This window comes from Nerophis ophidion, linkage group LG22 (assembly GCF_033978795.1).
Source record: "Nerophis ophidion isolate RoL-2023_Sa linkage group LG22, RoL_Noph_v1.0, whole genome shotgun sequence".
NCBI lineage: Eukaryota > Metazoa > Chordata > Actinopteri > Syngnathiformes > Syngnathidae > Nerophis > Nerophis ophidion.
This window is the reverse complement of record NC_084632.1, coordinates 11,361,418-11,386,356: the sequence shown is the minus strand read 5'-3', so window position 1 is coordinate 11,386,356 and position 24,939 is coordinate 11,361,418. Positions and strand designations below refer to the sequence as shown.

Sequence of the window (24,939 nt, the reverse complement as noted above, 5' to 3'; positions counted from 1 at the left end):
GCCAGAGGGAAAAGCCTGTTGTCTTCAGGTCTGTAAATGAATTTCCATCAAGATAAGCAGCAGCATAGTTTAACAAGCTGTGGCTGTATGAGGATGACAAGGATCCAAGACATTAATGTCTTTTCCATCCATCCATTTTCTACCGCTTATTCCCTTTTAGGGGTTGCGGGGGGCGCTGGCGCCTATCTCAGCTACAATCGGGCGGAAGGAATGCAAAACAAATACAAACTTTGGTTTTGCTTGGTGTTTAACCGATTAACTGCTTGTAAGTGACTGCTGTAAAAAAAAAGTGATCTCATTGAACATCCTTTGTAGAGGGTGTAACACTAACACTGGAACATCACACATGGCTCAACATAGCTCCACTTCTCTTATTTAGCAAGTACAGGCTGGTAACAAGGATCTGTCAACAGCTTTTCTCTTTGGTCCGAGGACTTCCTTTGCAAATGAGCAGAACATACTTAGCATACTGTAAAGGACTCAAAAGAGGGGTTTAACCAGTTCTGCCTTCGGACCATTTTGGAAAAGCCAATAAACAACAGTGGTTTACAGAGGTCTCATTCCTAGAACAGCATGCCGTAAATTCAAATGCCTGCTCTACCATAAACATTATGGCAGGCTATTGAATGCCTATTATCTTTTGTCAGGTCAAATCTAATTAGACATCTTGCTGACATAATAGGGTGGGTGTCGCTATGATGACTTATTCAACTGATGACCTGTTTCAAGCGAACATATCCTGAAGGAATCAATAAAGTACTGTGGGTTCTTCCGAGGATGTTGTAGTCGTAATGATTTGTGCAGTCCTTTGAGACATTTGTGATTTGGGGCTATATAAATAAACATTGATTGATTGATTGACTATCTATCTATCTAATTACAGCATGTGTGTGGCATGTTTTGAGTGCTATGGTTTATCGGGCAGCAAAGAAGAGATTGGTTATGGTTAGAAAAGTGACTGTGACTCTGATTGTCTACCTGAGACTAAATCAACAGTGCCGTTGCTGGCGGCTCCATTTTGGCTAAATTGCATTAAGACGTGATTAAAACAAACAAGTCCACTCAATTGATTATAGTTCTGAAAAATACATTATTCATTATGCCCATTCCTAGTATGGACAGGCCAATGTAGTGTTGTTTACCACTATATCAGAGGAGCCAAAGCTGCCACAGGACAAAAAAATGGAAGCTGTATAATGAATATCATACAGAAGAAACATGATTAACTGGATCTCTTAAGTAAGACTCTAGAATGACAAGAAAACACGGTGTCATAAGGAGAATTTGTAGCTCTAACTTACGTAACTTAGGTATAGAAAAAAATACTCTCAGATTACATTCCACAAGGGCTTGGCCATTGGTCCAGCGGCCCAAAATCAAACTGGCAGACAGCCACGTGCTGAGGCTGACAATCCAAGCCATTCAGGGCTCCGGAAATTTGTCCCTTGGAAGTTAAATCAATCCAGCTATCGGTGAAAAGTAAGTAACAACTTCATTGCATCCAGTCCATGGTAGCCCCCGCAAAACACACACCCTCTCCTCATTACAACTTTCTAGTGTAAAATATCCCTAACACCCTCAACTGTCAATCTGCCAAGTATGAGAACTTAAGGGGGTTGGGAGGGGGGGGCACGCACAACACTATAAATACACACAAGTGCACATCCTGATATCAAACTACCGGAGAAGTCTTTTGTCCAATAAAACACAGGAAAATCTTTCTCTGGAAACTGCTGGCTATAAAAATATTCTCTCATCCGATGAACATAGTAAAATACTTTTTACAGTTTTCTGTACTACTAGACATGTTGAACAGGTATAAGAATTTGTAGAAATCTGGCGTTCCACCAAAGAAAAACTGACACGTGGCATTCTATCCTTGTGTTCACCCGATTGGCTAGCTGCCGTTTTAAAGACTGCTGACTGCAATCATATATTCCAAAGTTTTTATGTTGTCAACATAAGAATTAATCACAGCGTAATGGTGCAAGCTAACCTTTTCCACCTTGACGAAACACCCTTACCTATTTTGCAACTGATATTTCAAAACAATCCACATCAGGGTGCAACTTTTCCTACGTTTGCATGGTGACGTCATTAGTCAGACATCCCACATATACATGCATACAATATAAATACACACGTATATACACAAATATATACATATATACACGTATATACACAAATACATATATATATATATACACAAATACATACATATATATATATATATATACACACAAATATATATATATATACATATACACATACACACAAATATATATATATATATATATACACACACAAATATATATGTATATATATATATATATATATACACACACGCACACACACACACACACACATATATACCCATATATATTAGGGCCGAGCGATATATCGCTATATGATATATATCGCGGGTTTGTCTCTGTGCGATATAGAAAATTACTATATCGTAATATTCGAATACACGTTCTCACACAGCTGCGGGCATTCAGGCTCTTCTCGCTCTATCCTGTGTCTCTTAACAGACAAGCAGGCGCACATTCATACGTCACTTACTGTCACGTCATACGTATACGCCCAGCGGAGAGGTAGCAGCGTGGCTAACAACATTAGCTGAGATGCTAGCGGGTTGTTGCGGAGAAAGAAGGTACGAATCTTGTAACAAATGAAGGAAGAATTAATTCCCAAGAAAAACAGCACGGGATCCATCGTCTGGCGGTGGTTCGGCTTCAAGCGGGAATATGTCGAATAGACAACTTAAATTTGTCATGTGTGGGGCACAAGCGTTGCTACCAGAAGTAGCATTACTGCTAATATGTAGCATCATTTGATAAGGCACCTGCTAATAACTTTAATGAATACAGTTTTGGTCAATTGACTTAGTTGTGATTTCCTTCTCTGCATGAAAGTTTAAAAGTAGAATATATTAGTGCAGTATGAAGAATAATGTTTTAATGTAGACACATAGAATCATCATACTGCTGTGATTATATGCATCAAGTGTTCATTCAAGGCTAAGGCAAAATATCGTAATATATATCGTCTATCGCGATATGGCCAATAAATATTGTGGTATTAAAAAAAGGCAATATCGCCCAGCCCTAATATATATACACATTTATATATATGTATAAATATATATATATATATATATATATATATATATATATATAAATATATATATATATATATATATATATATATATACACATACACACACATACATACACCTATATATACATATACACATTAGGGCTGGGCGATATATCGCGGGTTTGTCTTTGTGCGATATAGAAAATGACTACATCGTAATATTCGAGAATACATTCTCACGCAGTTCCTTTTAGCATTACACTGCATGCTCTTCTTACTCTTTCCTGTCTTTCCTTCTCACAGACAAGCAGGCGCACATTCTTACATACGCCACACACTGTCACGTCATACGACACAGTGTCTGCCCTCGCAGAGCAGAGACGTAGCAGACGGGGCTACGTTAGCTGTTAACGTAGCCTTACGAGTCGGAATAAGAGAGAAAGAAGGTGCGGGTCTGGTAACGAATGAAGGAAGACTTAATTCCCAATAAAAACAGCATGGTTTCCATCGTCTGCCGTTGGTTCGGCTTCATGTGGGAATATGTCGAACAGACAACTGTAATTTGTCAAAAGCGGTGCTAAAGCATTGCTATAAAAAGTAGCATTACTGCTAATATGTAGCATCATTTGAAAAGTCACTCGCTTGAGAATGAAGAGAATTTCATAACCTTAGTAACATACCACATAGTGAAGGATGAATACCATTTGATTTCCTATTATGCAGCTCATTTTTATTTGAAACTTAAAATGTCGCTGACAATCTTGCACTTTGGAAATTACTTGAATGTTTGTGCCATTGCTTAATAACTTTAATAAATACACTTTTGGTCAATTGACTTAGATGTGATTTCCCTCTCTGCATGAAAGTTTAAAAGAAGCATATATTAGTGCAGTATGAAGAAGAATGTTTTAATGTAGACACATAGAATCATCATACTGCTGTGATTATATGCATCAAGTGTTCATTAAAGGCCAAGGCAAAATATTGTAATATATATCGTATATCGCGATATGGCCTAAAAATATTGCGATATTAAAAAAAGGCAATATCGCCCAGCCCTAGTACACATACATATATACATACACATATATATATATATATATACACATACAGTTATACATATTTGTTCCCACTACCGCACCTTAAGTTGGAGTCTTTAATCTCGTTATATGCAAATATAACGACAATAAAGTCCTTTCTAGTCTATTCTATATACATATATATACACACATTTGTATACATATAAATACACTTATATATATATATATATATACACATATATATTTTTATATTTGTATATTATATATATATGAATATATATATATATATATATATATATAAAAATGTGTGTCTGTCTTTCTGTCTACATGTATATGTATGTTTTTAGTATATATATCTTTTTTAGTTTCATAAATTTGCAAAATCTCTAAATTAATTATTATAGGATATTGTGCATAGAATTTTGAGGACAAAAACGAACTTATTCCATTTTGGAATAAGGTTGTAACATAACAAAATGTGGAAGAGGTGAAGCGCTGTGAATATTTTCCAAATGCACATATCAGTTTTCTGCAAAACTTTTGTTGTAAAAATGTACGTCTACGTCCGTCCCTGACACCCGCGTCTCACGCTGGCTGCTCTGTAAACAATCTCCGCCCACTCTGTTTCACACGGTCACTCTGACTACCATAAAAACCCATATATCACTCAAAAGTGCAGATTCCAAGCACTGGAATAATGTTTATAGTTCAAGAGTTACGGTAATCTGAAAACACCACTGCACATCATATCGGCGGCTTGAGTTGCGTGCGATGTTAAAGGTTTAAAAAAAAAAAAAAAGCACAAAAATCCGTTTGGCAAATTGAAAAGCTTATTTTGCCCCGGTCTGCGGCAGACGCTCGTCACAAGTGCATGCATGTGTGTGAGTAAAAGTGCACCCACTCTCACTTCCTGGCTACCTTCATTTAATGTTCTGTCCCGTTGCCAGCCTCGTCATAGCGACACAGACATCCAGTAATGTCAGTGCACTTTCCATCACTCTCGTTCTCTGTCTTTCAAACCAAGTCAGGCTGTCTGACTTTGCCTTTTCATGAACTATCTGGGAAGACAGCAAGTAGACACACACATTTCCTTCCTTGCATGTGATCATGCCAAGTTTTGATGCTGCAGGGATAAAGTATGCTCGTAAACAAGGAACGATTAACCAGCATCTGGGACAGTGGTCGACACCATTGAACAGACCTCAACTTCTGAAAACACCTTCTTCCATTTCCTCCTTTGGCAGTACTATTTGATTAAGCACTGAAGAACAGAACATTGGTTAAACCACCACTTTAAAAAGTGTGTGCGTGGTTAAAACTTCCCAACTAGGTCACTCTTGGCAACATTCATTTTGCAGCACTTTTCTACTTTAGTATGATAAAATGTGGCAAAATTTCAGTTCAAGCTGTACGAGAGCCATGCGGCAGGGCCCTATGAATAGCTGCTGTGTGTATGTGAAACTGTACATCCACGAGGTGTAGGAGCCGGAAGGGTAGACTACTGTCTCTCGTTGACACCAGAGAATAAAAACAATCCTCAGCCACCTACACGCTGCTGTCATAACGCGGCTTGTCTACACCTTCAATAGTTTTATGTGAGGGCGTCTTAAGACATACGTTATTGTGCAGTCTTTTCAACCTTTAAAGGGGAACTGCATTTTTGGGTAGGTTTTTTTCCCTTTCATTCACAATCCTTTTTTTTTTAATGCATTCTAACTCAAAAATAAATGTTAGCAAAAGTCAGCCAACCATAGAGCTAATGGAAGTCACTTTATTCCGCCAATAAATGACTCTAAAAAAATGTATGTTTTATATACATGCTGTTAGTATTCTGTATACGTAATGTAGTAACAGGCACATTCATAACATTTAACATTTAAAGGCCGACTGACATGAGATTTTCTTATTTAAACGGGGGTAGCAAGTCCATTCTATGTGTCATACTTTCGCGATATTGCCATATTTTTGCTGAAAGGATTTAGTAGAGAACATCAACGATAAAGTTCGCAACTTTTGGTTGCTAATAAAAAAGCCTTGCCTGTAACGGAAGTAGCAGACGATCCGCGCGTGACGTCCCTGGTTGTAGAGCTCCTCACTTTGTTTACAATCATGGCCACCAGCAGCTAGAGGGATTCGGACCGAGAAAGCGACAATTTCCCCATTAATTTGAGCGAGGATGAAAGATTTGTGGATGAGGATAGTGAGAGTGAAAGACTAGAAGAAGAAAAAAAGATGAGGGCAGTGGGAGCGATTCAGAGCGAATCTTTGTATTTAAAAAGAGTTATAAAAAGAGAAAACTGGAATTATATCAAACTGAGTTTTGATTTAGATTGGCCGTGTCATTGTGAAAATGCTTAAAGGAAAATGGAAAAGTATGTTGGAGTTTGGGTGATGGAGGAGGGAACAGTTATAAAGTAATCTAAAATACTGTAATTTGTGTTAAAAAAGGGGCAGATAAATATAAGAATATTATTCTTCCATCTGCTCCTTTCTGATCATGGAAATGTATAAGAAACAAAAAAAACACAATGAAAGTGTCAATTGTATGTGGCTTGTAAATATGCATTTTCATGAAAGGAATAAAAATAAATGATGATGATATTAGACACATTTACTAGGATAATTCTGGAAAATCCCATCCATCCATCCATTTTCTACCGCTTATTCCCTTTTGGGGTCGCGGGGGGCGCTGGCGCCTATCTCAGCTACAATCGGGCGGAAGGCAGCGTACACCCCGGACAAGTCGCCACCTCATCGCAGGGCCAACACAGATAGACAGACAACATTCACACTCACATTCACACACTAGGGCCAATTTTAGTGTTGCCAATCAACCTATCCCCAGGTGCATGTCTTTGGAAGTGGGAGGAAGCCGGAGTACCCGGAGGGAACCCACGCATTCACGGGGAGAACATGCAAACTCCACACAGAAAGATCCCGAGCCTGGATTTGAACCCAGGACTGCAGGAACTTCGTATTGTGAGGCAGACGCACTAACCCCTCTGCCACCGTGAAGCCCTCTGGAAAATCCCTTATCTTCTTATTGTGTTACTAGTGATTTAGTGGGATTATATAGTCATACCTGAAAGTCGGAGGGGTATGGTGACCGCCAGTGTCTCTGAGGGAAGCCAAGGAGGAGCCAAGAAAGTTGCAGCTGCCTTTTTGACAGCTGCAGGAGGAACGACACAAGCTCCGCTCATGTCTACGGTAAGAGCCGACTTATTACCACAATTTTCTTACCGAAACCTGCCGGTTGACATGTGGTAGAGAACCATGTTCGCTTGACCGCTCTGTTCCATATTAAAGCTTCATCGTCATCTTTAGGGAATGTAAACAAAGAAACACTGACTGTGTTTGTGTTGCTACGGCCGGCTGCAATACACCGCTTTCCACCAACATCTTTCTTCTTTGTAGTCTCCATTATTAATTGAACAAATTGCAAAAGTTTCAGCAACACAGAAGTCCAGAATACTGTGTAATTATGTGATAAAAACAGACTACTTTTAGCCGTGATCGGTGCTAGAAGACCGTTGACGTCACGCGCACGGGTCATCATACGTGTCATCATTCCGCGATGTTTTCAACAGGAAACTCCGCGGGAAATTTAAAATTGCAATTTAGTAAACTAAACCGGCCGTATTGGCATGTGTTGCAATGTTAATATTTCATCATTGATATATAAACTATCAGACTGCGTGGGTTTCAGTAGGCCTTTAGGTATTTTGCAAATTTTAAGCATAGGGTGGTGTATTAATTCCAGAGTGTTCCCATTTAGATGAAGAATTAATCATAATCCAACCAGAGTTAACAAATGGTAAATGGGTTATACTTGTAAAGCGCTTTTCTACCTTTTTAAAAGGAACTCGAAACGCTTTGACACTACTTCCACATTCACCATTCACACACTAATGCCGGGAGCTGCCATGCAAGGCGCTAACCAGTACCCATCAGGAGCAAGGGTGAAGTGTCTTGCTCAAGGACACAACGGACGTGACTAGGATGGTAGAAGGTGGGGATTGAACCAGTAACTCCAAGGTTGCTGGCACGGCCACTCTCCCAACTTCGCCACGCCATCCCGTAAAAAAAAAAAACACAAGCATTTATTCGTGTCTTTCTCGTGATCTTTGGGTCTAACATGAATATCTCGTTTTATGTCCACATCCTTCTAATATCCAAGTGAGAGGCATGATTTATGATCTATAAAAGCTTTCACCTGCTCAGAGGCGATGCACCAGCTCACTCGCTCAATACAAAGTTAGAAGTTAAAGTACCACTGATAGTCACACACACACTGGGTTTGGTGAAAGTACCCTCTGCATTTGACTCATCCTCTTGTTCCACCACCTGGGAGGTGAGGGGAGCAGTGAGAAGCAGCGGTGGCCGCGCTCGGGAATCATTTTGGTGATTTAACCCTCCAATTCCAACCCTTGATGCTGAGTGCCAAGCAAGTTGTGTCTGCGTTAGTGCCTATAATAACAATATCGCTAATACTTGGTTATTATATATTAATATGCAGGTCATGACACATAAATTGAGTATTTTTTTGATGTTTTTAGAGAGCTTTATGGGCGCAATAAAAGTACTCCCATTAGCTGCATTGTTAGGCGCCCTTTACTTGCTGTATTGAACGACTTAGTAAAAAAAAAGAAAAATATATGTGTTCTTGTCTCACATAGAGATTGTGAAAGACAAGGCAACATTCCAAAAATAAGTGCAGTTCCCCTTTAAAGGTCAAATGCTGAAACTTTCTGTGGTCCACCACCATTCTTCATTGGCCCCCGTCTCACACAACAGTGCTACAAAAATCTTGTTATGTTTTATGACTCTTCAAAGATAGCTGTGCTGCCATGGCGGTGAGAAGGTGTGCGTACAGCAGAAAACAGGGCAAACCTAAAAGTTCTCAAAACAAACAATTCTCTGCTCATGTACCTTATTCTCAAAACAGTAAGAACACGTCAGTTAAAGTCCTACTGAAACCCACTATTACCGACCACGCAGTCTGATAGTTTATATATCGATGATGAAATATTAACATTGCAACACATGCCAATACGGCCTTTTTAGTTTACGAAATTGCAATTTTAAATTTCCCGCGAAGTGTCGTGTAGAAAACGTCGCGGTATGATGACGCGTGCGTTTGACGTCTCGGGTTGTAGCGGACATTATTTTCCAGCCCGATCCAAGCTTTAAGTAGTCTGCTTTAATCGCATAATTACACGGTATTCTTGACATCTGTGTTGCTGAGTCTTTTGCAATTTGTTCAATTAATAATGGAGGAGTCAAAGTAGAAAGATGGACGTGGGAAGCATAGCCTTTAGTCACAAAAACACAGACAGGGTTTCCTTGTTTAAAATTCCCGGAGGTGAAGCTTTACTATGGATCAGAGCGGTCCAGCGAACATGGATCCCGACTTTTTTTTCGGTGAGAAAATTGTTGTATAAAGTCGCCTCTTACCGGAGATCAGTGGAGCTTGCGCCGTCCATGCAGCTGCGTGACTTCCCTCAGAGACTCTGGCGTCAAGACACCCGTGGCCACACCCCTCCGACTTCAGGTACTATTTAATCTCACTAAAACACTAACAACACAATAGCAGATAAGGGATTTTCCAGAATTATCCTAGTAAATGTGTCAAAAAATATCTGAATCGCTCTCACTTGCCCTCGCCTGTTTTTTTTTCTAGTCCTACACCATCAATATCTTTCATCCTCGCTCAAATTAATGGGGAAATTGTCGCTTTCTCGGCCCGAATTGCTCTTACTGCTGGTGGCTCACATTGTAACAATGTGAGGACGTGAGGAGCCCTACAACCAGTGACGTCACACACACATCGTCTGCTACTTCCGGTAAAGGCAAGGCTTTTTTATTAGCGACCAAAAGTTGTGGACTTTATCGTCGATGTTCTCTACTAACTCCTTTCAGCAAAATTATGGCAATATCGTGAAATGATCAAGTATGACACATAGAATGGACCTGCTATTCCCGTTTAAATAAGAAAATGTCATTTCAGTAGGCCTTTAACAATGCAGTATCTTACCTGTCTTCATCCCCATCCATGGTTATATGGATGCCAAACAGACTGTTGACAGCAGGACTGGGCAGGCCGAGACCCTCTGTCATGAAAGGCCTCATGACATTTTTCGCCGGCACCAGACTGGCACAGGGCTGAGGTAGCACTTCAGATGTCGGTAGAGCATCGTCTGCATGGTTACTGAATCCGGAGAGAAGGCCTGGGCTGGAGCCCACGTGGGCCCCCTGGGACTGGTTAATTCCGCTGGCACTGGCCCCGCCAGAAGGGGTATTGGTGGTGCTGGGCACTGTGACAGGCACATTCTGAACGACGCTGTGGCCGGTGGGGACGGAACACGTTGGCGCAACGCTTAAACCCCCCGACGGTTGCGCCTGGTTTAGTGGCAGCTGCTGACCGTTCGCCGAAACCATGTGTAGCAGGACGCCCTGGGACGTGGCGGGTGCCTCCCCACAGAGCCCTTGGGGAAGCATGTTAAGAGGCGAGGGGCCCTGGCTGGATAAGTTCAGATTTAAGGGAAGGTTGCTGGAACCAAAGTGCTGTTGGCGATCTGGCTGGCCTGCGTTTGAATAAACATACTGCGGGACTTGTGCGCCGGGAGACTGCACTGCACCTTGGTGCAGGCCGTTGAGGTGATTCGAGATAAAGGTTTGGGGAGCAGCAGCTTGCATGTTGACCTGAGCGTGCTGCGTTTGCTTGGACGCCGTCGCTGAATACCCTGTGGGCTGGAAGGCACTCGCTCCGCTCCCGATCCGGGGAACCAGGTTGTAGCCTTGCTGCGGAGTCTCACCGGAATGGACGAGATGCGTGTCGACGGCATTCTCCAAAGCTTGTGAGGAAGACGCGCTGGTCGAGACCACGGTGTTACTGGCGGTCCCCAGCCCACTGTCTCTGTCTATGCAGTGATCCGGGGTCCGATCCACAGTCCGATTACTATTTGAATCAGTGTCTTTGTCATGGAACTCGGTGCAAGTCCATCGACCACGTCGGAAGGGCTCGCCGGTACCATGGTCTAGTTTGATGACTCTGAAACGGGAGTTGCAGGTACTCACCGGGACCGGAACGCCGGTCTTATTGAAAGGGAGACCACCGTTGACAGGAGCTGTCAAAGGGACCTCCTGAGTCTCCCCCACGTTGTGTAAGGTTTCCTCGGATGAGCTCCTATCGCACACGCCGAGTTCGGTCCGTGACACGTCGAATATTTCCGAGGCCACGTCTTCCGTCCGGGACTCGTCCGGGTCCTCCAGACTCTCGGTATCGTCCATGGTGTTGCTGGCCGCCACCTGCGCCTGAGTGACACTGGTGATCTGGAAACAACTCTTCTTTTTCGCCGGCATTTTCGACATGTCGGCGGTCCTCCCCCCGGGGGTGAAAACGCAGGTCTGGGTGACAGATTCACAACAGGGTCATAAGACACAAAAACGTACCAGCACACAACTTTTCCATACCGCTCGCCTCCCTTTCTCAGTCCAGCCGGGGGGGGAAAAAGTCCCAAGCACGGTCCAAACTACCGCCTGGTGAGCGGTCACCGCACTCCTCCGCCGGGGCTTCCCGACACTCGGACAGCCTTCTTTGCCTCCCAGAAAGTGGGCCAAAAAAAAAATTGTAGTCCGTTCCTGGTACTTTAATAACGTGAACCAGGCCCACGTCTCTCTTCTCTTATATATGCCGACTAGCCGAGTTAGCTCAAGTGAGCTAGTTACGCCTGTCCCAGTACCAACTGGTGTGGACTCATAGTGGAAATATTCCCGTCAGACGTCCGGAGTGGAAACCATAATCCAGCGGCAAGAATGGCGACTTGTGGCTGCTCGCTGACAGCCGCCGGGAGAGCTGAGGCTAGCTGGGCTAGCTCGCTAGTTGGCTGTCTGACTGCCTGCTTGCCGCTCGCCTGCTAGACAAGATGGCAAGAGCCAAGTGCATGCTGGGTAAAGAGGTCAAACACATGTTCCGCAGTCGTCACGAATAAAAATATACATTTAGCCATTAAAAACTCGTCATTTTGTAGTAAATGTGAAAAGATATCATGAAAGTAGTTTTGATGACAATACATTTTTTTTAGAAAATTAAAAAAAAAAAAAAATAGTTCAACGGTTTCGTCACTTCCGGTTTTACGAATAAACGTTCTTTTTGAAAGAAAAAAAATCAAATACGCCAGTTTAGTGCAATGTTGTAAATAACATGCAACACGCCTTGCGCCCTTATATATTTTTTCTTAACAAAGACATTTGGAAATGTTTTAATATTATACAGACTTTATCTCATCATTTCGATTTTTATCTCATAATTATGACTTTTTTTTATTCACATTTTCGACTTTTTATCTCAGCGTTTCGACTTTTATCTCATAATTATGACTTTTATAAATCATAACTTTAACGATTGATCTCATAATTGTAAGATGTTACCGTGACTTTTCATCTCTTAATAATGGCAACTTTTTATCTCATAATTATAACTTTTTTAATCACAATTCCGACTTTTTATCTCACATTTAGGACTTTTTATCTCAATATTTTGACTTTTATCTCATAATTATGTATTTTTAAAATCATAATTTCAAAGATTTATCTCATAATTATGAGATTTTACCATGACCTTTTGTCTCATAATTTGGACTTTTTATCTCATAATAATGCCAACTTTTTATCTAATAATTGTAACTTTTTTTTAATCACAATTTTGACTTTTTATCTCATATTTATGACTTTTTATCTGAATATTTCGACTTTTATCTCATAATTATGAGATTTTACCATGACTTCTTATCTCATAATAATGCCAACTTTTTCTCTCGTGATTATGAGTTTTTGAAATCATTATTTCGACGCTTTATCCCATAATTTTGAGATTTTATTAAGACGTTTTGTTTCATAATTTGAACATTTTATCTCATATTAATGACAACTTTTTATCTAATAATTATAACTTTTTTAATCATAATTTCAACTTTTTATCTCCTATTTATGACTTTTTATCTCATTATTTCGACTTTTATTCCATAATTATGACTTTAAAATCTTAAAAGCTTTATCCCATAATTTTGAGATTTTATTAAGACGTTTTGTTTCATAATTTGAACATTTTATCTCATATTAATGACAACTTTTTATCTAATAATTATAACTTTTTTAATCATAATTTCAACTTTTTATCTCCTATTTATGACTTTTTGTCTCATTATTTCGACTTTTATTCCATAATTATGACTTTAAAATCTTAAATTCGACGATTTATCCCATAATTATGGGATTTTATCATGACTTTCTATCTCATGATAATGACAACTTTTTATCTAATAATTTAAACTCTTTTTAATCACAATTTTGACTTTTTATCTCCTATTTATGACTTTTTATGTCATTATTTCGACTTTTATTCCATAATTATGACTTTAAAATCATAAATTCGACGATTTATCTCATAATTATGAAATTTTACTATGACTTTTTATCTCTTAATAATGCCAACTTTGTATCTGATAATTCCGACTAGCTGTCTGACTGCCTGCCTGCCGCTCGCCTGCTAGACAAGATGGCAAGAGCCAAGTGCATGCTGGGTAAAGAGGTCAAACACATGTTCCGCAGTCGTCACGAATAAAAATATACATTTACCGAATAAAAACTCTTCATTTTGTAGTAAATGTGAAAATAATGTCATAACAGTATGTCTGATGAAAATGAATTGTTTCAGAAAATTGTAAAAAAAAAAAAAATAGTTCAACGGTGTCGTCACTTCCGGTTTCACGAATAACTGTCAGTTCCGAGTAATTACGTGTAATAAAGCGACACCCATGCGCTTCCAAAAATAGAAATATCATTTTTGATTGGACAACGCAAACGTTTAACATCCTTTTCGAAAGAAAAAAAATCAAATACTCCAGTTTAGTGCATTGTTGTAAATAACATGCAACACGCCTTGCTCCCTTATCATTTGTTCTTAATAAAAAATTTGGAACTTTTTTAATCTTATACAGACGTTATATCATCATTTCGATTTTTATCTCTTAATTATGAATTTTTAATCACAATTTCGACTTTTTATCTCCTATTTATGACTTTTTATCTCATTATTTCGACTTCTATCTCATAATTAGGACTTTTTAAAATCATAATTTCGAAGATTTATCTCATAATTATGAGATTTTACCATGACGTTTTATCTCATAATTTTGACTTTGTGTCTCCTAATAATGTTAAACTTTTTATCTCATAATTATAACTTTTTTTTAATTAAAATTTCGACTTTTTATCTCATATTTATAACTTTTTATCTAAATTTTTCCACTTTAATCTCATAATTATGACTTTTTGAAATAATCATTTCGATGATTTATCTCATAATTATGAGATTTTATCATGACTTTTTGTCTCATAATTTTGACTTTGTATCTCATGATAATGCCAACTTTTTATCTCATAATTATAACTTTTTTTCATGACAATTTCGACTTTTTATCTCATATTTTTAACTTTTTATCTCAATTTTTCGACGTTTATCTCATAATTATGACTTTTTTAAATCATAATTTCGACGATTTATCACATAATTATGAGATTTTACCATGACATTTTGTCTCATAATTTGGACCTTGTATCTCATAATAATACCAACTTTTTATCTCATAATTATAACTTGTTTCATGACAATTCTGACATTTTATATCATATTTATGACTTTTATCCCATTATTTTGACTTTTATTCCATAATTATGACTTTTTTAAATCATAATTTCGATGACTTATCTCATAATTGTGAGATTTTATCATAACGTTTTATCTCATAATTTTGACTTTGTGTCTTCTTATAATGTTAACTTTTTATGTCATAATTATAACTTTTTTTACTTACAATTTCGACTTTTTATCTCATATTTTTAACTTTTTATCTAAATTGTTCGACTTTTATCTCATAATTATGACTTTTTTAAATCATAATTTGTGAAGTGAAGTGAATTATATTTATATAGCGCTTTTCTCTAGTGACTCAAAGCGCTTTACATAGTGAACCCAATATCTAAGTTACATTTTAAACCAGTGTGGGTGGCACTGGGAGCAGGTGGGTAAAGTGTCTTGCCCAAGGACACAACGGCAGTGACTAGGATGGCAGAAGCGGGAATCGAACCTGCAACCCTCAAGTTGCTGGCACGGCCACTCTACCAACCGAGCTATGCCGATTTATCTCATAATTATGAGATTTTACCATGACATTTTGTCTCATAATTTGGACTTTGTATCTCATAATAATGCCAACTTTTTATCTCATAATTATAACTTTTTTCATGACAATTCCGACTTTATATATCACATTTATGACTTTTATCTCATTATTTCGACTTTTATTCCATAATTATGACTTTTTTAAATAATAATTTTGACGATTTATCTCAAAAAGTTATGAGATTTTACCATGACTTCTTGTTTCATAATTTGGACTTTGTATCTCATAATAATGCCAACTTTTTATCTAATAATTGTAAAAAAAATGTATCACAAATTTGCCAATGTTGTCTTTTTACAATAGTAATAACATCAAATTAGGACATATTATGATGTATTCATATTCCAATTGCGGTAAATCTTGCCTTTTGAAAATGTATAACATTTTAAACAATTTTAAAAATCTGTTAGACCTATTTTTTTTGTCAGAAGCGCTCTACAAAGAGAGTGCCTGTTTTTTTTATTGTATTGTCTAAACCAGTAGTCCCAAACCACTCATTCCGATCGCTCGATTGATACCGGGGCGCAGAATTTTTTTTTTTATATATATATATATTTTTTTTTTTAAATGTTTTCTTTTTTTTTAAATGAAATCAACATAAACACTACAAGATACACTTCCAATTAGTGCACCAACCCCAAAAACAACCCTCCCCCATGTACACTCATTAAAAAAAAAAAAAAATTATACTCGTTACGTTGTTGGCGTAATGTGCTAATAAAGGTCCATATAAGTACACAGTGGATTCACGTTTATTATTTTACTTTTTTCATGCCAAAAAAAAACATTCTCAAGCCGGTCTGCAGCTACAAAAATGTTGGTGATCACTGGTCTAAATTAATAGTGCACTTTACAGTGATTGACACTATTATACAGTAAAAAAAAATACACAATAATGACATTTTAGCTTGACTTTCAATTAATAAAAATCAATGACGTTTGGAATTTAAGTTGACTTTGTGATATATTTGAAAAAGGCTGTATGTTCGGGGCGGTATAGTTGATTGGTAGAGTGGCCGTGCCAGTAACTTGAGGGTTGCAGGTTCGATTCCCGCTTCCGCCATTCTAGTCACTGCTGTTGTGTCCTTGAGCAAGACACTTTACCCACCTGCTCCCAGTGCCACCCACACTGGTTTAAATGTAACTTAGATATTGGGTTTCACTATGTAAAGCACTTTGAGTCACTAGTGAAAAGCGCTATATAAATATAATTCACTTCACTTCACGATCCTATTCCATGAATGGAAAACCTCAGTACTTCCAAATGCCCAAAAGGCTAGTAGAAGAATTTTAGCGCCAGTGTTTGGCCGGTGGCCAGTGTGCACATCCGGTAAGCAGGAAATTCTTCATACATGCATCATGACCATGGTGACCCTTGAGAGTCAAGCACAAAAGGAACCAGAGATACATAAAAAAAAGTAGGCCCCTCCAGATGTAGTCTTCATTCATGCATATGCATTGTATTTGTATGGCGCATGTCCGCTGTCAAGGCTGGACCAGGTGGCAAAAGCATTCAGACATAAGAAAATAAAATATTCTCACATTTTGAAAAACTTCAGAAAATAACTAGTTATGTCGACGCCCCTCGGACTGGCGTCAACCTAACCAGACTTAAAACATTAGCTTGTAACGAGTGTCAGAGACATAATGAGAATGAGCGATAAAGAGTTTGTTGACATTATTTCCCTCAAATTTGTGGACATTTTTATTTACATAATTCAGTTTTTATATGATATTTTTTCTCTTTTTACGTAAGCTGCTGCGGTAATAAAATGACAATACTTTTTTCTTCCGGCGGCGAATAAAACACATTTTTCTTAGCTGTTGTTGTATGCCATGTTTTTATTTTGGACATTTTAGTGCCGTGTGTGCCGCGGGAGATTATGCAATTTCACCTAATTGGGTTAAAACTGTTTTTTGCAAACCAGTAATTAAAATTTGCAAATAATGTGCCGTTGTTGAGTGTCGGTGCTGTGTAGAGCTCGGCAGAGTAACCGTGTAATACTCTTCCATATCAGTAGGTGGCAGAAGGTAGCTAATTGTTTTGTAGATGTTGGGAACATGGTTTGTCATGATCTCAATGTGCGGGAGGCAGTGTGCAGGTAAAAAGGTATCTATGCTGAAACCAAAAAAATAAGAAAAAGCAGTGAATCTTAGGGATGGTTAAGCAAAACTAAACTAAAACTGAACTTGCTGCAAAGTAAACGAAGAACGGAATGCTGGACGACAGCAAAGGACCAAATCCCCCGGTCAGGATGAAGATGGAAAGGGAGTTAAAGAAACTCAAGAAATTGAGAAAGAAAAAGAAATAATTGAAGAAATCCTGGAAGATTATGAAGATGAAGATGATGATGATGATGAAGAAGATGAAATCGGATGAGGAAGAAGAAGAAGACGAATCAAATGATGAAGAAGTAGATGAATCTGATGATGATGAAGAAGAGGAAGATGATGATGATGATGATGATGATGAAGAGGAGCATGGTGAGGATGAACCAGAGCATGATGATGATGAGGAGGAAGACGAAGAGGACAAGGAAGACAAAGACAAAGAAAGGGATGAAGGAAAAGACAAAGAAAAGGTCGAAGAGGACGAAGAAGCGGAAGTGCAACCACAAGTAGAAGAGGTGTCAGAGGAAGAGGACAAGCTCGCCTCGGTGGAGGAAGCGACAGAAGAAGAGAAGACAGGTGGCCGCGGCAGTTTTTTTTCCCTCTTCTTCAAAAAAAGGGGGTGGGGGAGTATGCTCAACCGGACTGAAGCCCGGCTTGAGTTTGGCGATGGAGGCCTGTGGAGGGACGGAGCCGACAGCAGGGTAGGACAAGCGGCGGTCCTGCTCAAGATGGCGGCCAGGGGGCGGAGTGTGCGGCTGAGCGCTTGGAGCAACGCTACGGCAATCCAAGTCAGGTGCGTAGATCACACACCTGCTCACAATCCCTGCATCTTCTCCTGCAGCATAAAAGGGGAGAAGGAGGAGAGATCAGGGCGGAAGGAGTAGGAGAACCAGCAACAGAACCTGAAGACCAAGAGGGAGCTGATAAGAGCGACGAAGACGCGGCCGACTGAAGGCGAGAGAGGAGCGAGCAGGATAAGCGGTCCGAGCAAAAATCGGAAGCTTTATTGAAAAATAAAACAAGAATCAAACCTGCTCAGCGATGTCCATCCTCAGTGGTCCCTGCAACCCACAGGATGACGGCAGGAAGCCGTTCACAGTGGCGCCAAACGTGGGAGGACCATCGGAGGCGAGGGAGGACGACTTCCTCTGGGCGTCGGTCGGCACGTGCAGCAAATTGGCGGCAAGTAGTCAAAAAAATTGTCATGCTGACGCTGGCGGACGAGATGGGGGGAGTTGGCGAGTGCCCCCCCCAAAGAAGAAGTCAAGAAGGACGCCGGTAAAGTCTTGGTTGAAACATCATAATTGAAGAAATCCTGGAAGATTATGAAGATGATGATGATGATGATGAAGAAGATGAATCGGATGAGGAAGAAGACGAAACAAATGATGAAGAAGAACATGAATCTGATGATGAAGAAGAAGAAGATGATGAGGAGGAGGACGAAGAGGACAAGGAAGACAAAGACAAAGAAAAGGTCAAAGAGGACGAAGAAGCGGAAGTGCAACCACAAGAACAAGAGGTGTCAGAGGAAGAGGACAAGCTCGCCTCGGTGGAGGAAGCGACAGAAGAAGAGAAGACAGGTGGCTGCGGCAGTTTTTTTTCCCTCTTCTTCAAAAAAAGGGGGTGGGGGAGTATGCTCAACCGGACTGAAGCCCGGCTTGAGTTTGGCGATGGAGGCCTGTGGAGAGACAGAGCCGACAGCAGGGTAGGACAAGCGGCGGTCCTACTCAAGATGGCGGCCAGGGGGCGGAGTGTGCGGCTGAGCACTTGGAGCGACGCTACGGCAATCCAAGTCAGGTGCGTAGATCACACACCTGCTCACAATCCCTGCATCTTCTCCTGTAGCATAAAAGGGGAGAAGGAGGAGAGATCAGGGCGGAAGGAGTACGAGAACCAGCAACAGAACCTGAAGACCAAGAGCGAGCTGATGAGAGCGACGAAGACGCGGCCGACTGAATGCGAGAGAGGAGCGAGCAGGATAAGCGATCCGAGCAAAAATCGGAAGCTTTATTGAAAAATAAAATAAGAGTCAAACCTGCTCAGCGATGTCCGTCCTCAGTGGTCCCTGCAACCCACAGGATGACGGCAGGAAGCCGTTCACAGTGGCGCCAAACGTGGGAGGACCATCCGAGGCGAGGGAGGACGATTTCCTCTGGGCGTCGGTCGGCGCGTGCAGCAAATTGGCGGCAAGTAGTCAAAATAATTGTCATGCTGATGCTGGCGGACGAGATGGGGGGAGTTGGCGAGTGCACCCCCAAAGAAGAAGTCAAGAAGGACGCCGGTGAAGTCTTGGTTGAAACATCATAATTGAAGAAATCCTGGAAGATTATGAAGATGATGATGATGATGATGATGATGATGAAGAAGTTGAATCGGATGAGGAAGAAGACGAATCAAATAATGAAGAAGAACATGAATCTGATGATGAAGAAGAAGAAGAAGATGATGAGGAGGAGGAGGAGGAGGACGAAGAGGACAAGGAAGACAAAGACAAAGAAAGGGATGAAGGAAAAGACAAAGAAAAGGTCAATGAGGACGAAGAAGCAGAAGTGCAACCACAAGTAGAAGAGGTGTCAGAGGAAGAGGACAAACTCGCCTCGGTGGAGGAAGCGACAGAAGAAGAGAAGACAGGTGGCCGCGGCAGTTTTTTTCCCCCTCTTCTTCAAAAAAAGGGGGTGGGGGAGTACGCTCAACCGGACTGAAGCCCGGCTTGAGTTTGGCGATGGAGGCCTGTAGAGAGACGGAGCCGACAGCAGGGTAGGACAAGCGGCGGTCCTACTCAAGGTGTCGGCCAGGGGGCGGAGTGTGCGGCTGAGCACTTGGAGCGACGCTACGGCAATCCAAGTCAGGTGCGTAGATCACACACCTGCTCACAATCCCTGCATCTTCTCCTGTAGCATAAAAGGGGAGAAGGAGGAGAGATCAGGGCGGAAGGAGTACGAGAACCAGCAACAGAACCTGAAGACCAAGAGCGAGCTGATGAGAGCGACAAAGACGCGGCCGACTGAATGCGAGAGAGGAGCGAGCAGGATAAGCGATCCGAGCAAAAATCGGAAGCTTTATTGAAAAATAAAATAAGAGTCAAACCTGCTCAGCGATGTCCGTCCTCAGTGGTCCCTGCAACCCACAGGATGACGACAGGAAGCCGTTCACAGTGGCGCCAAACGTGGGAGGACCATCCGAGGCGAGGGAGGACGATTTCCTCTGGGCGTCGGTCGGCGCGTGCAGCAAATTGGCGGCAAGTAGTCAAAAAAATTGTCATGCTGATGCTGGCGGACGAGATGGGGGGAGGTGGCGAGTGCACCCCCAAAGAAGAAGTCAAGAAGGACGCCGGTGAAGTCTTGGTTGAAACATCATAATTGAATAAATCCTGGAAGATTATGAAGATGATGATGATGATGATGATGAAGAAGTTGAATCGGATGAGGAAGAAGACGAATCAAATAATGAAGAAGAACATGAATCTGATGATGAAGAAGAAGAAGAAGAAGATGATGATGAGGAGGAGGACGAAGAGGACAAGGAAGACAAAGACAAAGAAAGGGATGAAGGAAAAGACAAAGAAAAGGTCAACGAGGACGAAGAAGCAGAAGTGCAACCACAAGAAGAAGAGGTGTCAGAGGAAGAGGACAAGCTCGCCTCGGTGGAGGAAGCGACAGAAGAAGAGAAGACAGGTGGCCGCGGCAGTTTTTTTTCCCTCTTCTTCAAAAAAAGGGGGTGGGGGAGTATGCTCAACCGGACTGAAGCCCGGCTTGAGTTTGGCGATGGAGGCCTGTGGAGGGACGGAGCCGACAGCAGGGTAGGACAAGCGGCGGTCCTACTCAAGGTGTCGGCCAGGGGGCGGAGTGTGCAGCTGAGCGCTTGGAGCGACGCTACGGCAATCCAAGTCAGGTGCGTAGATCACACACCTGCTCTCAATCCCTGCATCTTCTTCTGCGGCATAAAAGGGGAGAAGGAGGAGCGATCAGGGCGGAAGGAGTAGGAGAACCAGCAACAGAACCTGAAGACCAAGAGCGAGCTGATGAGAGCGACAAAGACGCGGCCGACTGAAGGCGAGAGAGGAGCGAGCAGGATAAGCGATCCGAGCAAAAATCGGATGCTTTATTGAAAAATAAAACAAGAGTCAAACCTGCTCAGCGATGTCCGTCCTAAGTGGTCCCTGCAACCCACAGGATGACGGCAGGAAGCCGTTCACAGTGGCGCCAAACGTGGGAGGACCATCGGAGGCGAGGAAGGACGATTTCCTCTGGGCGTCGGTCGGCGCGTGCAGCAAATTGGCGGCAAGTAGTCAAAAAAATTGTCATGCTGACGCTGGCGGACGAGATGGGGGGAGTTGGCGAGTGCCCCCCCAAAGAAGAAGTCAAGAAGGGCGCCGGTGAAGTCTTGGTTGAAACATCATAATTGAAGAAATCCGGGAAGATTATGAAGATGATGATGATGATGAAGAAGATGAATCGGATGAGGAAGAAGACGAAACAAATGATGAAGAAGAACATGAATCTGATGATGAAGAAGAAGAAGATGATGAGGAGGAGGACGAAGAGGACAAGGAAGACAAAGACAAAGAAAGGGATGGAAGAAAAGACAAAGAAAAGGTCGAAGAGGACGAAAAAGCAGAAGTGCAACCACAAGAACAAGAGGTGTCAGAGGAAGAGGACAAGCTCGCCTCGGTGGAGGAAGCGACAGAAGAAGAGAAGACAGGTGGCTGCGGCAGTTTTTTTTCCCTCTTCTTCAAAAAAAGGGGGTGGGGGAGTATGCTCAACCGGACTGAAGCCCGGCTTGAGTTTGGCGATGGAGGCCTGTGGAGAGACAGAGCCGACAGCAGGGTAGGACAAGCGGCGGTCCTACTCAAGATGGCGGCCAGGGGGCGGAGTGTGCGGCTGAGCACTTGGAGCGACGCTACGGCAATCCAAGTCAGGTGCGTAGATCACACACCTGCTCACAATCCCTGCATCTTCTCCTGTAGCATAAAAGGGGAGAAGGAGGAGAGATCAGGGCGGAAGGAGTACGAGAACCAGCAACAGAACCTGAAGACCAAGAGCGAGCTGATGAGAGCGACGAAGACGCGGCCGACTGAATGCGAGAGAGGAGCGAGCAGGATAAGCGATCCGAGCAAAAATCGGAAGCTTTATTGAAAAATAAAATAAGAGTCAAACCTGCTCAGCGATGTCCGGCCTCAGTGGTCCCTGCAACCCACAGGATGACGGCAGGAAGCCGTTCACAGTGGCGCCAAACGTGGGAGGACCATCCGAGGCGAGGGAGGACGATTTCCTCTGGGCGTCGGTCGGCGCGTGCAGCAAATTGGCGGCAAGTAGTCAAAATAATTGTCATGCTGATGCTGGCGGACGAGATGGGGGGAGTTGGCGAGTGCACCCCCAAAGAAGAAGTCAAGAAGGACGCCGGTGAAGTCTTGGTTGAAACATCATAATTGAAGAAATCCTGGAAGATTATGAAGATGATGATGATGATGATGATGATGATGATGATGAAGAAGTTGAATCGGATGAGGAAGAAGACGAATCAAATAATGAAGAAGAACATGAATCTGATGATGAAGAAGAAGAAGAAGATGATGAGGAGGAGGAGGAGGAGGACGAAGAGGACAAGGAAGACAAAGACAAAGAAAGGGATGAAGGAAAAGACAAAGAAAAGGTCAATGAGGACGAAGAAGCAGAAGTGCAACCACAAGTAGAAGAGGTGTCAGAGGAAGAGGACAAACTCGCCTCGGTGGAGGAAGCGACAGAAGAAGAGAAGACAGGTGGCCGCGGCAGTTTTTTTCCCCCTCTTCTTCAAAAAAAGGGGGTGGGGGAGTACGCTCAACCGGACTGAAGCCCGGCTTGAGTTTGGCGATGGAGGCCTGTGGAGAGACGGAGCCGACAGCAGGGTAGGACAAGCGGCGGTCCTACTCAAGGTGTCGGCCAGGGGGCGGAGTGTGCGGCTGAGCACTTGGAGCGACGCTACGGCAATCCAAGTCAGGTGCGTAGATCACACACCTGCTCACAATCCCTGCATCTTCTCCTGTAGCATAAAAGGGGAGAAGGAGGAGAGATCAGGGCGGAAGGAGTACGAGAACCAGCAACAGAACCTGAAGACCAAGAGCGAGCTGATGAGAGCGACAAAGACGCGGCCGACTGAATGCGAGAGAGGAGCGAGCAGGATAAGCGATCCGAGCAAAAATCGGAAGCTTTATTGAAAAATAAAATAAGAGTCAAACCTGCTCAGCGATGTCCGTCCTCAGTGGTCCCTGCAACCCACAGGATGACGACAGGAAGCCGTTCACAGTGGCGCCAAACGTGGGAGGACCATCCGAGGCGAGGGAGGACGATTTCCTCTGGGCGTCGGTCGGCGCGTGCAGCAAATTGGCGGCAAGTAGTCAAAAAAATTGTCATGCTGATGCTGGCGGACGAGATGGGGGGAGGTGGCGAGTGCACCCCCAAAGAAGAAGTCAAGAAGGACGCCGGTGAAGTCTTGGTTGAAACATCATAATTGAATAAATCCTGGAAGATTATGAAGATGATGATGATGATGATGATGAAGAAGTTGAATCGGATGAGGAAGAAGACGAATCAAATAATGAAGAAGAACATGAATCTGATGATGAAGAAGAAGAAGAAGAAGATGATGATGAGGAGGAGGACGAAGAGGACAAGGAAGACAAAGACAAAGAAAGGGATGAAGGAAAAGACAAAGAAAAGGTCAACGAGGACGAAGAAGCAGAAGTGCAACCACAAGAAGAAGAGGTGTCAGAGGAAGAGGACAAGCTCGCCTCGGTGGAGGAAGCGACAGAAGAAGAGAAGACAGGTGGCCGCGGCAGTTTTTTTTCCCTCTTCTTCAAAAAAAGGGGGTGGGGGAGTATGCTCAACCGGACTGAAGCCCGGCTTGAGTTTGGCGATGGAGGCCTGTGGAGAGACGGAGCCGACAGCAGGGTAGGACAAGCGGCGGTCCTACTCAAGGTGTCGGCCAGGGGGCGGAGTGTGCAGCTGAGCGCTTGGAGCGACGCTACGGCAATCCAAGTCAGGTGCGTAGATCACACACCTGCTCTCAATCCCTGCATCTTCTTCTGCGGCATAAAAGGGGAGAAGGAGGAGCGATCAGGGCGGAAGGAGTAGGAGAACCAGCAACAGAACCTGAAGACCAAGAGCGAGCTGATGAGAGCGACAAAGACGCGGCCGACTGAAGGCGAGAGAGGAGCGAGCAGGATAAGCGATCCGAGCAAAAATCGGATGCTTTATTGAAAAATAAAACAAGAGTCAAACCTGCTCAGCGATGTCCGTCCTAAGTGGTCCCTGCAACCCACAGGATGACGGCAGGAAGCCGTTCACAGTGGCGCCAAACGTGGGAGGACCATCGGAGGCGAGGAAGGACGATTTCCTCTGGGCGTCGGTCGGCGCGTGCAGCAAATTGGCGGCAAGTAGTCAAAAAAATTGTCATGCTGACGC

The 24,939-nt window shown here is 42.5% G+C and overlaps 2 protein-coding genes across 2 annotated transcripts in view; one reads left to right on the top strand and one right to left on the bottom strand.

The window, feature by feature from the left end:
* The window catches only part of LOC133540949 (TSC22 domain family protein 2-like), a gene marked incomplete at its 5' end in the record, with an annotated part of 57,131 nt that extends 45,219 nt beyond the window's left edge, over positions 1-11,912 (bottom strand). Inside the window, 2 exons of the mRNA XM_061884034.1 lie at positions 10,177-11,549; positions 11,616-11,912. Coding sequence (XP_061740018.1) covers positions 10,177-11,549; positions 11,616-11,912 — 1,670 coding nt within the window. The remainder of the gene's footprint in view (positions 1-10,176; positions 11,550-11,615) is intronic.
* Positions 1-24,939, top strand: part of LOC133540574 (arf-GAP with coiled-coil, ANK repeat and PH domain-containing protein 2-like) — a 1,007,806-nt gene that overhangs the window by 491,885 nt on the left and 490,982 nt on the right. The window lies entirely within an intron of this gene.